General features: G+C 42.8%; 1 protein-coding gene and 1 long non-coding RNA gene across 5 annotated transcripts in view; one reads left to right on the top strand and one right to left on the bottom strand.

Annotated features, from left to right (window-relative positions):
- The window catches only part of LOC310687988, a 446,375-nt gene extending 443,036 nt beyond the window's left edge, over positions 1–3,339 (top strand). The window contains exon 2 of the long non-coding RNA XR_014516715.1: positions 3,077–3,339. This is a non-coding gene — a long non-coding RNA (uncharacterized lncRNA). The remainder of the gene's footprint in view (positions 1–3,076) is intronic.
- Positions 1–17,294, bottom strand: part of GRM8 (glutamate metabotropic receptor 8) — a 564,746-nt gene that overhangs the window by 2,749 nt on the left and 544,703 nt on the right. For 2 of the 4 annotated variants that reach the window (XM_083463429.1, XM_083463430.1), the window contains exon 10: positions 8,250–8,496. In XM_083463429.1, the coding sequence (XP_083319555.1) occupies positions 8,250–8,496 (247 nt within the window). Of the gene's footprint in view, positions 1–8,194; positions 8,497–17,294 lie in introns of all 4 variants that reach the window. The other 2 variants (XM_083463427.1, XM_083463428.1) reach the window with 1 other exon arrangement.

Here is a 17,294-nt window from a genome sequence, read left to right as displayed (position 1 = left end):
TTTCCGGCAGTGCCTCCGATTAGGGCGCGCGGCTGGCTGGCTGGCGAAGGAGCAGGTGGGGAGGAGGCGGGGGACGGCGGCGGCGCTCTGCTGGAAGGGCGCCCGCCCGAAATTATTGGGGGGGCTGAGCCCCCCCAAAAAATTTTTTGAGGGGGCTCGAGCCCCCTCAAGCCCCATGGAGTCGGCGCCTATGGCAGGGAGCTTTGCAGAAAACGTTGCACCACTGCAACCACTGAGGAACATTTTTAAATAGTTAAAAGGCAAGAAAAATTGGAAAGCACTTGGCCACATTGTAAAGTATAAGTGAGGTAAGCAGCAACCCTCTCCTGAAAATTATAGAGAAATTTCTCCATCTTGGGATTTTTCAGAAAACTTGTTTAACTCCACTTATCCAGTGAAGGAGATTTTCTGCACTGCTTGTGTTCAGTCTTTCCATTTAAAATGTTATTAAAAGAAGAAGTAACAAGTCCTCCTGAGCCTATGGCTTCTTAGGGTAGTAATGAGCCTAAATTAACAGTACTCCTAAGAATTTGTGTGTGATATCTGAAAAGTTGCTCACATTCTTGTCAATTTCATTTCGTGGATTTAAAAGGGAGATGAAGAAAACACTGACTACCAGTGTACCCAGCTTTCCTCTTCTCTCTTTATTTCATGAACATCTTCTCAAGCATCATCCACAATTTACTATAATGAGCTTACTGCTTCTGTTTGGGGATTTGAAAGCCTCAGCAGCTGGTATCTTGGTTTTAAAGACTGTGGGCAATTCACAGTTGAAATACGAATCACACTTGGCAAGCATAGGTGACCAGAGATGGCTGTATATTTGGCACAATAAACTCGAGGAACTAACAGACTTTTAAAAGATCAGTTTAGTCCTTTGGAATAATATAAAGACAAATCAAAATGACATGCAGCTCTCTTGAATTGAAAGCAGGCATTTCAATAACCAGGCTGTCTCCCTAGCAAGTGGGTAATAGGGGTGGTAACGAAGTTTTACTCAAGAATAGACCCATGGAGCTAACTTAGTAATGTTCCTTAATTTGAGTGACTCTGCCTTGAGTAAAGATTAGTTGAATACCACCCTACGATTGCAGTCAGTGAATTGAAAACTATATATATTGTGCAGGAGTGACTAACTCGTAGCCTGCCAGATTTCACTATACTACATCAGCCCTAGCTAACATGACCACAGGTTCGACGTTCATGGTATAATATAGCTCATCTACACTTAAAATACACAGGGTATCTGTTAAAGATATAAGTTTAATATGCATAAAATGCAATGTTTGTATGCATTGATGTTTGAACAATTCATGTATAGCTTTACATTTGCAAAGAGAATTTTGCATTAAGGAGGAGGTTTCACTCTGGCAAATGCGGCAGAAAAGGGTGGATATTTCAATTTCAGGTTAATTGATGACTTATCCTAGAAAACTGCTATAAATAAGAGTGTATGAATGGAGTCCCCTGCTTAATCAGTCAGACACCACAGCAGGTCAGGCCAGATTTCTAACAGAAGGAAACTACTACTAGAACACGTTAAACATGTTGGCCATTTTATACTCAAGAAAATCAGGTTTATTTTGCTCTACACAGTTGCTAAGCAACGCATGCACACAGGCCCAGTTTGAAGCCAGGGCTCATTGGATGCAACCATAACTGTTAATTAGTTCTGCACCCTGCACCTTGCTATTTCACCTACTAACTGCTTGAAAACTCTAAGAAAAGAAAAGAAAACCTTAGCCTAACCTTTTTGGAGCATTTACCTGTTGTCACTGTTCCGACAATGATAACAATACTATGAAGAAAGCAAGGATCCTCATGAGTTTGGAATAATCCCAGCCTCACGAAGCAGTTTGGGGAGGGCGACATGAGAACCTTTGATCCCAGCCTTGTCCTCAAGGAGCTGGGATCGGATGGTACATGGGGTGCCCACAGGCCCTCCACAGGCCACTTTGCGAGGCTGGGATCTGATCAGAGTCCAGCCTCACAAAAAATCACAGGGCTGGTTCAGGGAGGGTGGTGTGAGCAGCGTCCACCCTCCTGAGAATCACCCTGGCAGCTCCCCCCCCCACACTACAACCACAGGCAGTGGAGCAACTGTTGGGCCCGGATGGTCTCATGGGCCCCAATGCTAACTGCTTCAGGGCTCATGAAAATTAAGAAGATAAGGAGTCTGGCTGTGCTGGGCCTGGGGGTTAACCCGAGCCACACAGTCCAGGTCTGGTCCTGAATCCAAGGATTCTGTGAGGAGTCAGTCCAACAGAGCCAAGGTAGGAAACCGGGCTAGCACAGGGTCTCAGGCAGGTTCCAGCAAGCAGCAATGTTGCTCCCGCAACCTGGAGCAGGGTCCGGCAGCCTTTTATCTCTGACGGGGTAATGTCCAGTCCAGTCCTGATCCCCTGGTGACTCACCTCCCTGTCTCGCCCGAAGGCAAGCACTCCTCCTGCAAGTACTCAGGTCTCTCCTTTTCTCAGACCTGAGACTCTGCAGCTCGGGAGTTGTCGGTGGGTTACTAGACCCAGAGGCCGCCTCAGCCTCTCCTGACCCAACTGGTAGTGGAGCAGCTGTAAGTGATTGCCCAGCTGGAGGCAACGAGGTAATCCCCGCATCTGGAGCCAGGGCAGGCTGACTCAGCCCAGCTGGTGCTTGTTGCAGGGGAACCTGTGCAGACTGGGGCCCCAGACTCAGTTCAGATGCTGCCTGAGGCAGAGAATCAGGTGCGGACTGAGACTCCTCCGCCTCCGAGTCTAAGCCTGAGTACCAGGCCATCACACGAGCTGGGTCAGACCCATCGAGTCCAGAACCCTGCTTCCTGTAGTTGGATTCCCCCACAAGCAAGACATGAAGGCAACAGTGCTCTCACAGTGTTGCTCCCAGATGGAACTTAAAAGGCCTCTTTAGCAAATAGTTAGCATGTGGGCTGGGAAGAGCAAGGAACCATGTGATGTTAACATATGAGAGAGTGCTGGAGGTGAAATAGTTAAACAGGTTGCCCAGTCAGGACCCAGGGGGTGGAGTCAGTGGAACTATAAAACCAGCTCTGGGAGGTGCAAAAGGAGGAGTTTGTTGGGAGTTGGGTGGTTGGTTGGAGTGGGAGTGAATTGGGATAGAGTCTGTGGGTAGGTTGAGTTAGTGTAGCGAAATAAGCTGAGTCAGGAATAGTTAGGGGCTAGGAAGACAAGTAAATATCTGAGAGGTGGTTTAGTGAGTGAGAGTAGGTAGCGGAAGTTATAGGTCTGGATAGGCACCCCATGATTGTAATTGACCGATACCGTTTATGAAACCACACGCTTGTTAAACTGCAATAAATAAACAGAAGTTTATGTTCCAATTTAACTCTGACTGGACCAGGTAGGGCCTGGGTGGTGGCAGCGAGAAATAAAGTGGTGGCACAGGGATCGACAGACGGTGAAACGTCCAGGGACCCTGTGTGATTGCCACAACCAGTTGCACAACTGATCCAGGGTTTAGAGCAAGATGAGTTTATATCATAATCATCACTGCTCAGGGAGAAACACCGAGTTTCAAAGCAATTTCAAAACGCACTACATTATAAAAATACATTGTAAAAGTGCTGTTGTGCCCTTTAGGTCACGAGAATCACGACAGAGTCAGGAACTGAACCTAGAAGTCTGCTTAAGCACACCTATGTGCAACTAAGCCCCAATGCTATCATACCCCATTGAGACCATATTCCACTAAACGCATGTTCTCAACCTGACTGTTGAGTTTCATTCCCTCCACGGCACCACGCTTCCCCTCGCCCTGTCATCGCAAATGATGTCATTGCCGCACAATGCTGTGACTGCCACTGCAAAAGTAATTTGAGACCTGAGGGTCACCAACTGTTAGCAAGAAGGAATATTTTCTAGATGGTATTCTGAGTACTATTACAGCTAGCTGGTTTCAAAGAGCAGCTTTCAAGAAACTCAGCGATAAGTGTGCTGGTGCCTCTAAAAAGTTTCCACAAATTATTTTGGCAGCAGGGAGTAGAGTTAAGATGGTCTAATAGCTACAGGATGACTTTTGAAAAAAGTAAGCGCCAATTCTGAGTTGCCTGTCTTTCAGCCAAGACAGCTCAATTACACCATGGAGGGGGGGGGGGTGACTCCCGAGAATGGGGATGTGTTGCTTTTTCTAATCTTCCTGCTTCTCAAGCAGTAAACAACGAGGATCAACACCCTGAAGGCAGGCGCAGAAGATGAGCTTTAAAATCATATCAATGTTTTGGGGCTGAAGCCAAGATAAGACTACAGTAAAACACAAAAACACTTTGCTGCGCATCAAGCTACTGGATGGAATAGGTTTCCTTCCAGTTGTCACTCAGAAATCACATTTAGAGAGTGCTTATACTAGATTCAGCCACTCCCATCTAGCATGTAGATAGGGAACTCGCTCTCTGAGTGTTGGTCCTCATGAAACCAAAACAGCACCATTCACACACAATAGGAAGGCTTTTAGAAAACTTGAGGCAATCCTAAAATTTGCAGAAACACTCATATAATTTAAAAAATAAAATAAACCCAAGCCTTTAAAAAAAAGCTTAATAAGGATGGAGCATATTCAGTGGGTGTTCAACAGTGACAGGCTGTCTCAGGCTGTCTCTTTTCCTTTGTATTCTTCTGGGCCTCTGAGACATTTGTGAGAGAAACCAAGACATTTTTACCTTCCCATACTGGCATATGAAATCAAGAAAGCTTAATGATTAGCAAGCGCATTGTGATAAACTGATCAATATTGTTGGGTTTCTGATTGCCTTTTCTTAAGAAAGCAAACTGCTTTGAGGGTGGCTCCCCCCACAAAATAAAACAGTGGCCATTATTTTGATGAATAATAATAATGATGATAAAAATCCTTTGCCAAGCATTGCTAGTTCCCTTATTTATCTTTGGTTTCTGTAATTCTTCCACAGCATCCAAATGTCTGGAAGGTACAGCTGCTTCCACCACAGTGTACACTTCCTACATTTCTCCCTGCCACACAGCCATTGAAGGAACAAGAGCAAACTTCAAGATCTGCTGTCGCCAGCTCCATTCTCTCTTTAGCCAGTGCTTTTTTCCCCTGGCGAAACGCAATGGTAAGCGGCAACACTACCATATTTTGTGGGGGGAAGGAGGCAGGAGGGCTCTCAAACCCCAGCAGAGCATCGTGCCTCCTTCCCCAAGCCCTGGAAGTGTTTGGCCAGCTTAGGAGTGGGCTTTGGGAAGGTGGATAGAGGGCTATCAGACCCTTCAGAGCATCATGTCTCCTTCGCTCAGCCTGGGAGTTGTTCCCCCTGTTTGGCTTGGAATCAACTTGATCCCCTTCCCCTCTTTCCTTTTTCCTTTCTCCTTCTGTGATGGGACTCCTATTTGGGAACTTCCCTGGGTTTTTTCTGGCCCACATAGGACCAGTCTGGATAGTTGGCCTTGGTGAAGATTTGACGTTTTCACCCCCCAAAAGTTTTTGATTTTGATTTTGTGTTTCTACTGAAATGAGGCTGCATTTTAATGTTGTATTTTAATCTTGTTTTTAAGTTGTATTTTAATCAATTGTTTTTATACCTGGTGTTAGCCGCCCTGAGCCCGGTCTTGGCTGGGTAGGGTAGGGTATAAATAAATTATTATTATTATTATTATTATTATTATTATTATTATTATTATCCCAAAGCTGGGCAGGTCGAAGCCTCTTCACCTGGGCAGCAGCTCCCCAGTAGGTCGGTTAGCAAGCAGCTAACCCACTCTCATTGCCCAGCCTTGGTATCAGGCCACACCCCTCACCCTCCCTTGATGACAGGAACTATTTTTTTTCTAGAAAAAAAGCACTGTCTTTATCTGGTATGTTTATGCCTCATTTAAAAGAAAGATCATAATAAACATTATAATTCATGCTTCATGCTTCCATATCTGCAGTACCAAGGGCTGTTTACTTTGTTTCAAAGCATATCCTTTTCTCATATCAAATTATGAATTATTGCTAAGCCTACAAAAGCCAGCAAAGAGGAATTTTCAGATTTTACCAATAGCCTTTTGTGATTTGGGGATCGACAGCACTGAATAATTTCTTTGTTGCACTGACATTTGTAAAAGCATGCTATCGGAAACAAAACTTTTGCATTAAAAAATACTTTTCTCTCTCTTATTTTTCTCTCTTTTACCACACATGCAACAAAATGCAGACTTCAATGTGGTGAAGGCCAATTCATCTTTTGTATTTAGGCCTTTGACTTTGCCCAGATCTATTTTGCCTTTTTAGATAAGTATGCAGGCAAATAAATGTCATATAGCATGCTATGACAACATGCTCCCATAGAGTGCAATGACTAACCTACTTGAAAGAGTTATTTCGAGATGTGCCAGGATTCATGAACCAATTCCAGAAGGGGAATATCCAGCTTTTCTAATTGCATATTTTGCTAGTTGGTGATGAAATTTGCATATGAGTACTTAGACAATGGGACGCGGGTGGCGCTGTAGCTTAAACCACAGAGCCTAGGACTTGCCGATCAGAAGGTCGGCAGTTTGAATCCCTGTGACGGGGTGAGCTCGGTCCCTGCTCCTGCCAACCTAGCAGTTTGAAAGAATGAAGTGCAAGTAGATAAATAGGTACCGCTCCAGCGGGAAGGTAAACGGCGTTTCCGTGCACTGCTCTGGTTTGCCAGAAGTGGCTTAGTCATGCTGGCCACATGACCCAGAAGCAGTACGCCAGCTCCCTCGGCCAATAAAGCGAGATGAGCGCCGCAACCCCGGAGTCGGCCATGACTGGACCTAATGGTCAGGAGTCCCTTTACCTTTACCTTTACTTAGACAAAAGACAATGGATGAATTCACAGATAGTCCCTTACCAATTGTTAACTTGAAATGGTGTGTGCATATGATCCCTTGGGAAGTTGGTTTTCTGTGTTATCCTACCAAGCTTTTAGCATTCCTCTGCTTCTCAAGATTTTTTATCAGGTGTGGAAGTGCCAGGCATATTCCCTGGCTAATGCATAGTCAGTGCTAGCCTGAAGGGAAATGCCTTGCTCAGGTGTAGTTTCCAACAGGTAATGAGAAGTCTGACTGAACAGTGTCACCAGCTCCATGTTGAAAACACATGAGTAAGGCAACATTCTTCAGACTAGTGTGTAACACCATCAAGAAGGTTGTTCTTGTGTCTATGTGTAGTAAGAATGAATGCCAGAAGTAGCATCACTTAGAACAGCGATCTCCAATCTTTCTTCCTAACACACACCACTTACAAATTCTGAGGGTCTTGGTGGGAAACTTAATGATTTTTCTGTCTATTGTAGCAACTGGAATGTTCCATATATGATTTTTAATTGTAGTTTTGTAGCTTCTTTTATACCGCATTCTATTCTAATACAGGCTTCCTCAAGGCATTTTTGGCCTACAACTCCCATGATCCCTAGCTAGCAGGACCAGTGGTGAGGGATGATAGGAACTGTAGTCTCAAAATATCTGGAGGTCCGAGGTTGAGGAAGCCTGTTCTAGTACAATATGAATTCCATAGAATATATAAGAAATAAAAGAAGCTATTAAAATACAATTAAAATGTGAATGCTTCATGTGATAGATGTGCCATCTCCCATCCTCAACTACAAATCTATAGACATTCTGTGGACCACTTGAATGAAGCTTGTAGACGACTGGTGGTCTGAGGACCACAGCTCAGGAGCCCCTGACTTAAGGAATTCCTGTTGGTCTTCGTAATTCACTAAGCCAGCATTTTTCTTGTCAGCTGCTTATTGCAACATGGCAAAATCAGCTGCTTATTGCAACATGGCAAAACCAAGGTTGCACTTAAAATGGTGGGCTGAGGGAGGGGAAGATGATGCTCAAATTTTAGAATTATTCAGAAGGTCATAAAGTAAGATAAGGATGACATTACCTACACAGACTTGTAAAAAGTATATGTATGGATAACACCACCAATAAATGCAATATTGGAATTTGAAAAGCTCTAGAGGGCATTTGCAATACAGCTTTGCAATAGTGAAATAAGAAGCCCATCATCACGATATAATCAGATCAAGGTTAAAGCTTTTTTTGAAGTGGAGTTTTTTTCCTAAAATGATCATTTTTAATTTCTTTTGCTACAGATCTTTTTTTAAAAGCACCTTAAAAAATGGGTACATGATTTTTGGCACACCTCTATGTTCATGCAGGTCAAGCCAAGAAAAAGTGTGGTTTATTAAACATTCCTGTGAACGTACATCTATTAGGAAGTGCTGCCACTCTTGACCATGGTTAAGTCTACGGATGACTTACTGTTGGTTTCAAGACTTTCACAAAGTTCAGTTTTGACCTCGCCATTTGGTCTGTCATTTCCCTTTTGGATCAGCTTGCTTTGCATTGTGGCTGCTGTGACTACAGCTTTGAAACTCCTCTTCCTTTTCTGAACATTTTGCTCTGGATGAAAAATGATAATATAAACCTTGGGCATGTAGAGCATGCCTAGAGACACAGAAGCACTTAAACTCATGGATATTGTAAGTGTCGTTGTCTGGATGTACATCTAGAAAAGAGAAAACATGATACAATTAGTGCCAGTTGGGCTAACAGAGGAGACAGAGATACACAGAATTGTTCACGGGAGAAGACACTCCAAAACAAAACCATACAGGCCTAATAAGGTTAAAAAGTACCACTCAAGTGTTATAGTGTTGCAATTTCATGGCATTGCTCAGATATTCTGCTACTTTCAATAAAAGATATTCTGCAGCTGTTCAATAAAAAGGAATGCCTGTAGGAGTCAGAACAATTTAACCTCTCGCCAGAAGCTTGGCTCTTCCCTCGCCAGTCCTGGACGGAGCCTTTAGAAAAGTCCCGTATGCTCAGAGACTTTGCACCTGTCCATTGGGAGAGATAGGAAGCCCAGAACACTTGTTCTTTAGATGTCCCTTTTATGAAGAGGCACGTAGTAAGACCATTGATCCCCTACTGGTGAGGCCCGCCAACCTCCCGCAAAAGCAAAATTTGACCTTTTCCTGTTAGGCAAAGATCAGAAGACGACCTGAATGGTCGCCAGATTCTGTGTACAGATCTGTAGGCGCAGACCATCTCCTAACTCAAACTAGTCCGTCATGAAAATCCCCAAACTTGGTTCCATGGGTGACTCTGGGTCAGCTCCCTGCGATAGTTGATTGTTGTACATTGTTTTAATTGTCTGTTTTTCTTCTATGTCTGTACCCCCAAGTGTGTTTTATAAGCTGGTCTCCGACTGTAATAAATTATTTTAATCTTAACCTCTCCTTCGGCATGGGGCTCAAACATTTGTCATGAATTATTGCATAAATCAGACAGTAGAACAAGACAGATGCAATAGTCTCAACCTGTCCTAAACCACAGCGACAATACCTCTCTGAATATGGGACCTTTGAGAACCTTCCCTGAAGAATTGCAGATGACATAACATTAAACCTTGCAAGAGAAGAAGCTCTACGTTGGAGAGGATTGTGTAGGTGATGTGAGTATGGAGCGGCCAAACAAAAGTAGGATCCCTAACCTCAGTTGGGAGCAAGATTTGTTGGCTGTGCTACTGAGATTTCGAAATTCAATCTCTAGCAATCTGCGCTTCATTGTCCGGAATGCTTACAACAATGGGAGCATAAGTAACGAGTCCAAAGATAGGCCAATGGTTTTAATTACATCTCAATGCAAAGTAACCATTGGGATTCCAAAGAAAAATTAGGGAAGAAGGATCGGACTTGACATGGAGACGTAGCCGGAATTTTTACAGTAATGACGCATGGAAAACATTAAGGTTGAAAATACTCATTGTGTGTTGCTTCTTATTGGAAACTTGTGACGTCACGCCTTTAATAGACTGTATTTGGGTTAGTGTGGCATGGTTGTTAGAATGTTAGAATGACTTGGACCAGGGAAATCAAATTCCCACTCAGCTATAACTGGGCCAGTTATTATTTTTCAGCCTAATCAACCTCACATTTCTGTTGTGTCCGTAAAACAGAGAGTGGGGAAAACCATGTATGCCACCTTTAGCTCTAATTTTGGACACCTCTCTCTAAGTGCAGAGGGGAAAACATCATCAGGGCTACCTCATGTGTGTGTATAAACACTAAGACTGTATACCATGCAGGAATAAAAGTGGTTTAAAGCCATGCAGGCATAACTCTCCTTTTAAATTGTATAATTTCCTGCTGAAAAAGAACTTTTGAGATTGTAACTCATTTGGCCCCTTCAGTATCTCTTTATCCATGCACAATATTGTTTCAGTATTAGGTTTGTCAGTGTTAGTTATTGCCGGCTGAATATTGATAGGTATTTTGGTTCAACATGTATATTTAGATTTACCTTGACATTTTTTGTTCATTTGGTAAAGCTATGAATCCCATTCATTCACCCTTCCCTTTCACCCACCCAATATTCCAGCTGCCCAGGCGTACCTACCACTGGTACAACAAAGTGCTACTCATCTCATCCTGAATCACACGCTAGACTTGTCATTGTGTGTTGCTAATCATAGCAGCAATGAAAGAGCCAGTTTTAAACCACACAATTCTGTTTTATAATTATTTTTCACAGCTAGAAATAATGGAACGTCTTACTATGGCTCTGCATGACTTAAGCAGAACTCCCTTAGAATTTCTGTATACCCTGTGAGTGAAAAGGAGGGTTATCATGAAAGCCATTCCATGCCCTTATTGATAAGGTCTCAATGATATTCTATCTTGTCTACTGTGTTTTATGGCACAATGAACACTCACACAGTAACCTAAAAGTGCTTTGTAGAGATATTCTGTCAGTAATAACCTCAAACCTTCTTTTCAAATGCTTTACTGGAGCTGGTGTTCTGTCAAAGTTAGACCAGAAAGAAAGATGAGGTGATAAAAGGTGTAATGTAGCCCGAATAACAGTACATTTTTTTAGTGCTCTTTGTTGCAAGATGAACAGTTTTCAATTTCATATTTTATTTTTCATGACTATATAGACCAGGGTTTCTAGACTACGACAACCTTCATCCCTTGTTAGCAGAACCAGTGGTCAGGGATGGTGGGAATTGCAGTCCATAAACGGAGACCCTGATATAGACCATTAGCAGATGGCAAGATGGGGCACTACTGCTCACCTGTTCTTCGTTTGGTCACCTTGCTGTTGATTATCAGGAGGTAGAGAGAGAGGGAGAAGATAGTGATGAGGGAAGCATGGTGCAAACACATCCATTTGTTCCACCACTGCATTTGCGCAGCACTGACCTCACCACCATTCACCTTTCCCCCTCTGCCTCCTGGTAAGAAGGACAAACCATACCTGTCAACTTTCAGATTTGAAAATAAGGGATCAGCAGCCTCGAAAATAAGGGATCAGCAGCATAGCTGTCAACTTTCGTATTTGAAAATAAGGGATCAGCATCCTCACCTGTCCTGGAGACAGTCTACGGGATATCTAACAATCCGGGATAGCAGCGGGAAGCAGCAGGAAACGGTGCTGAAATAAGGGAATTTCCCACCAAAAAGGGGAAGGTTGACAGCTATGGGACAAACCTAACCAATCAGAGGTCAAGTGAGCAGTGGTGCCCCAACACACCTTCTACTACTGTTACAAAAAACCAAAAATTCTCATTTTAATATCTTTAGGTAGAAAGTCTTCAGACGCTATAGTTTCACACATAAAGATAACCACTTACGCACACATTCTCAACAGTTTCAGCACAGAGAATATGTTTGTGCATGCAAAGAGATGGGCAACTGCTTAGGTAAACTGCTGTGTGCTGAAACAGAATTGGAAATAAGGTAGCATTGGAAACGAAAGGAAGCTGTCACTTTATATCATGTTCTTTCCTTTGTAGAAAAACCTTTGCATATATGTTTGTACTAGAAAGTGGCTTTCCTTAGCAGCCTGATGCAAAGTACCATGTAATTTGCTTTTAACATTTGATTGAATTTGTATCCTCTTTGATTGTTTTCTACCTGGCAGATGAAGCCAATGTTATGTTTTAAGCTTTTTTAATTACTTTGCATCGTAGGTGGTTTTTGTGAGCGCCTGCCTTAGCTTTGAAAATAAACTGTTTCAGCAAATAAGGTGGTTGTTGTTGTTTATAAAAGCAAAAAATCAATAACCTCGATGCACAAAGACAGTTCTGTTTAATTCACTATTAAGCTCTGAATGACACACTCTGAATTAAGCTCCTTGCTGTGTCATACTGTACTCTATAGGCAGTAGGGTCATTGCTTAATTGAAACCAACCGAAATGTTGCAAAATGGTAAGCTAGCAGAGCCTTCCTCAGCCAGGGTATTAAACTAAGACAGGGGTAGGCAAACTAAGGCTCGGCGGCCGGATGCGGCCCAATCGCCTTCTCAGTACGGCCCATGGACAGTTCAGGAATCAGCATGTTTTTACATGAGTAGAATGTGTCCTTTTATTTAAAATGCATCTCTGGGTTATTTGTGGGGCATAGGAATTTGTTCATTCCCCCCCCCCCAAATATATATATATATATATATATATATATATATATATATATATATATTTGCTTTCATAGATTTTCACGGGTACAGGAATGCAGGTTTTGGTGTCTTCGGGTGTCTTCCCGTGTAAGAGTTGGGGTGTCTAGGCGACGTTTCGACGAGGTCTCACTCGTCATCTTCAGGCTGGTGCTTTCGGCTTCTTGTTACTGGAACAGAGCAGGATCTCAGTGTTTGAGTTCCTATAAATACTGTTGAGGGGGTGTGGTGTATAGCCTCCAACGTTCTGGGCAGAGAGGAAGTTCCCAGGTTAGTGTGCCTTTTCTTCTTTTGTTCCTTAATTACTTGAGGGATATCTTGAGTGATTTCTTGAGTGATATATATCATGAAGATGACGAGTGAGACTGAAGATGACGAGTGAGACCTCGTCGAAACGTCGCCTAGACACCCCAACTTTTACACGGGAAGACACCCGAGGACACCAAAACCTGCATTCCTGTACCCGTGAAAATCTACGAAAACATATATATATATATATATATAGTCCAGCCCATCACATGGTCTGAGGGATGGTGGACCGGCCCATGGCTGAAAAAGGTTGCTGACCCCTGAACTAAGTCAAGAGGTGGGGTGAAAAGTGTTGCTGTTAAGGGTCACAGATATTGCTAGCAAAGGTCATGGTAGAGATTGCAGTCACTTCCAAAAACAGCAGTTAGTTCAGAACACAGCTGCAAGATTACTAGCAGGGAGTGGGGTGTATTGTAAGGATGTGTGGCCCGATGTGCTTAGAATCCTCTCCTTGATCCTCCAGTAAAGATGATGTCATCTTTACCCAAGAGTAGGGCTGCCAGCGAGGAAAGGAAGCATCATACACCCAGCTTCCTGTCAGTGGCCCTGCAACATCAACTTGGTTGACTGGTCATGTTGTGCGGATGCCTGATTCTCGTCTTCCAAAGCAACAAGAAGAAGAAGAAGAAGAGTTTGGATATGATATCCCGCCTTTCACTCCCCTTCAGGAGTCTCAAAGCGGCTAACATTCTCCTTTCCCTTCCTCCCCCACAACAAACACTCTGTGAGGTGAGTGGGGCTGAGAGACTTCAGAGAAGTGTGACTAGCCCAAGGTCACCCAGCAGCTGCAGGTGGAGGAGTGGAGACGCGAACCCGGTTCCCTAGATTACGAGACTACCGCTCTTAACCACTACACCACACTGGCTCTCTGTATTCCGAACTTAAAAATGGAAAGTGTAATGCTGGTGGTCAACAAAAAAGGTTTAAGGACTATCTCAAGGCAAATTTCAAAAAATGTAGTATAAACACCGACAACTGGGAAACACTGGCCTGCGAGTGCTCCAATTGGAGAATAGACTGCCTCAGGAGGTGGACTTGCCTTCAGTGGAGTTATTTAAGCAGAGGCTGTCAGGGATGGTGTAGCTGCAACCTCCATGCATCAAGCATGGAGTTTGATTAGATGACCTCCAAAGTCCATCCACTTCTCTAATTCTATGAATAGTTTAAGACAACTTCACCTTGCCTTCATATAATGAGACCCAAGAGGACATGATCACTTCCTCCCAAGGTTCCCAATACATCCACTTCATTGATTATGTGGTCCCCTTGTCCCCTTGTTGTGAGGACCACGTGGTCCCCTTGTTGTGAGGACCACGTCTAAAACAGATTATCCCCTTATTGCTTCTTCCACCTTCTGGGAAATGAAATTGTCAGCAAGGCAATTAAGGAATTTGTTAGACCTTACATTCCTGGCAGAGTATGCATTCCAACAGATATTGGGGTAGTTGAGGTTTCCCATGACTATTGTATCTCTTCTTTTTGAATGCTTGGTAATCTGCTGTAGAAGGCATCACCCAAGTCTTCAGTCTGGCTTGGAGGTCTACAGCAGACACCCACAGTACAGTCACTGTTGTTTCCTTCTCCTACAATTTCACCCATATACTCTCAATCTGCCTTCTATGCCCCAGGTCCTAAACTAATTAGGATCTAAATAACAAAATGTATCCTCTGCTCATGTGAACTATCCTACCAACTTTTCGTCACTGGAAGATACCCTTTTCTCAGGCCTGCCTGAGATTTAGTTAGCTGGCATGGAAATGACAGGGCCTTCTTACTAGTGGGACCCAGGTTGTGGAATTCCTTTGTCCAAAGCATTTGGAAGAACCTTTAGGCACTAAGCAAAAGCTGTGGCTTCCAGCCATTTGCTCTGAAATGGTTCATTCTTCTGAAGACATCTTCGTGTTGTTATTTTTTGGGTGCTTTAGTGTGTTTGCAGTTCTTATGACTAATTGCTTTGTTTTATTATAGGTTTTTCATGACTATTATGTGTAATAGAAGCCCTGGGGGGCTTCAGTTGTAGAATTGAAAGGCAGGGTATAAATATTTCAATAAACACAGAGAAAATGAGAAGACAATTCCTCAATTACTCTTAGGGTTGTTCTTCTTGCTGTGTACTTGTCAGGGAAAACAATTAGGCTCAGATATTATTTCCCACTTAATACTAAGCAATTTACAAAACTTTTAATAGAGGACACTAGTTCTAATCTGCCCACATTCACATTATTAGCATGAACGTGTCCAATAACAATGTGAATTAATTACATTATCATTTGAGATTTTAAGCCAAAAATGCATTTGTACCCAATACACACTGTTAATTAATCCAGTCTGCAGGTACATGTGCTGAATGCTAATTAAAAGTGTTGCCCACAGAGTAAATCAACAAGGAAATTTGGCAGATGGGAAGCCTCTCAAAATAAATTCAAATAGACTGGCGAATCTTCAAATGCAGTGCACCTAAAAATAAGGGAGCTAACTTTTTGGAATATTCAGAAGCCGGGACATCAGCCTGGAAAGCTGTAAATTGTTGGTTTCATATTCACAAGCTAAAAAATATAGCTTGGACCTGAGATGCATTAATAAAATGAAGTTGGCGTTGAGTTTGGTTTCTCTGTCTCCACATTTTTAAGAACATTTTTGTCGAATTCCATGGTTATTAATGAGTGCAATCACTATTAGTAGTAGTAGTGGTGGTGGTGGTGGTCAATTTATTATCCATCCTTCACAAGTAGGTCCCAGGATGGGTTACAGTAATTTAAAACTCAGCATTAAAAACAGTTAAAACAAATCAAATTCATTAGAATAGGGTGAGCCCCCAAAAACACATATCTCAAGTGTCAAAGGTGTGTGTCTTCAGCATCTGATGAGAGTTGTATTACACATGTGCCAAGCACACCTCTGTGAGATAGGAATGATGCCAAAAGAAGTAGTTTCCTTCTTTAGCTAAAAAACTTAGAGCATGTACCTTGATTGGAAATGCTTTTTTAATATTCACTCATCTTTACTTGTTTCTTACAAAGGCCCCCACATTAATATTAACTCTGTTTTTCTTCTCCAAACCCTTTACCTGGGAGGAAATCCAGGAATGAATAATAAGGGCATGTAGAATACTAATACTATCAGAAACATCCTTTCAATTCTGTAATCATTAACCTGATAAGAGCTTTGGTTTGATGTGATGTGCTTGTTTATTTTTATTTTTTTTATAATTTTTATTAGAGTTTCAAAAAAGAAAAATATCAAATACAGAAAGGAAAAAAAGTAACGATAAAAGTAAAACCATATGTACAACAAATCATATTCCTTTTGGACTTCCATCAACGTTGCTGACATCATTCGTAGTTATCCTTTTAATACACATTCCATCTTTTTTATTCCTATTGCCAGTTATTCCATCCTTCCTCATAATCTCTACTAAACAATATTTATTGGTATTTTACAAAGCCTCTTTAAATCCCACTAGCGTTATTTTTACACCATAATTATTTTCCAAATAGCACACAAATTTCTCCCAATCCTTTATAAATTTCTGATCCTTAGTAAGATGTGCTTGTTTATTTATTGCATATGGCACTAGTGTTAAAGTTCAAGTGCTTGATATTGTATCCTATTAAATGAAGTACGGTGTTTTTCACTTGGGAGGGGGTAATTTTGTTGAGCATCTTCATGGCATAATTAAGCTGCTCTCCTGTGCAAAACGATGGAAGCTGAAATCAGTAACAGCTGGTTATCCCAACGGCTGGGTAAATGCAGGGCAGTTTCGCATTGGTAAAGCTCTGCAAACACAGCCAATGTATTGTGTTAATGGTCATGGCGTCAAGCAGAAGAAAAAAAAGCAGCTAAAATTAATCAAGAAAAAGAAAAACAAATAACACCCTTTCGCCTTTGGCATTCTTTTCACTTTCAGTGCTCCCAAAGATCATGCTTAATTGCTGTTATGTTGGTAAAGGAAGTGTTAAAGTCACCAGCAATTTAGGGAAAATGACAATGTGGGGAGAAGCAGTATGTTTGTTCATATATGCTGTTTCTGCCCCCCACCCCAGTGATGGATCTAGAACAGGGCTGCCCTCTGTGATTTCCCCTCCAGATGTTGGTACCCTCCAGATGTTGTGGACTACAACCCCCACCGTCTTTGACTATTGGCGATGCTGGCTGAGGATGATGGGAGCTGTCTTCCAAAACATCCAGAGCAGGGGTCGGCAAGCTTACTGGGGGGTGGGCTGGTTCACCGCACCACAAATCTCCTGGTGGGCCAGAGTGCGCGTGTGTGTGCACGCATACGCACATGGCAGAGGGGGCTTCTCTTTCCCCCTCTCTCCCCCAGCCCCTTCCGTCCCCCTGCCTATCTAGGGTGCTGCTGAGAGGCAGAGGCTCGCAGCGGCAGTGGGGGCGGAGGAACGAGAAGCCCGATAGGGCTGCTTTCGGGCTGCTCATTCCTCCTCCTCCTCCACTGCCGCCAGCCTCTGCCACTCGCAAGGGCAGGCACAGGAGCATAGCTGTCAACGTTCCCCATTTTTTAAGGGAAATTCCCTTATTCCG

Source organism: Podarcis liolepis (genome assembly GCF_965112155.1).
Source record: "Podarcis liolepis genome assembly, chromosome: 10".
In the NCBI taxonomy this organism is placed as follows: domain Eukaryota; kingdom Metazoa; phylum Chordata; class Lepidosauria; order Squamata; family Lacertidae; genus Podarcis; species Podarcis liolepis.
The sequence above is the reverse complement of the archived record's forward strand: the minus strand, read 5'-3'. Positions and strand labels throughout refer to the sequence as shown.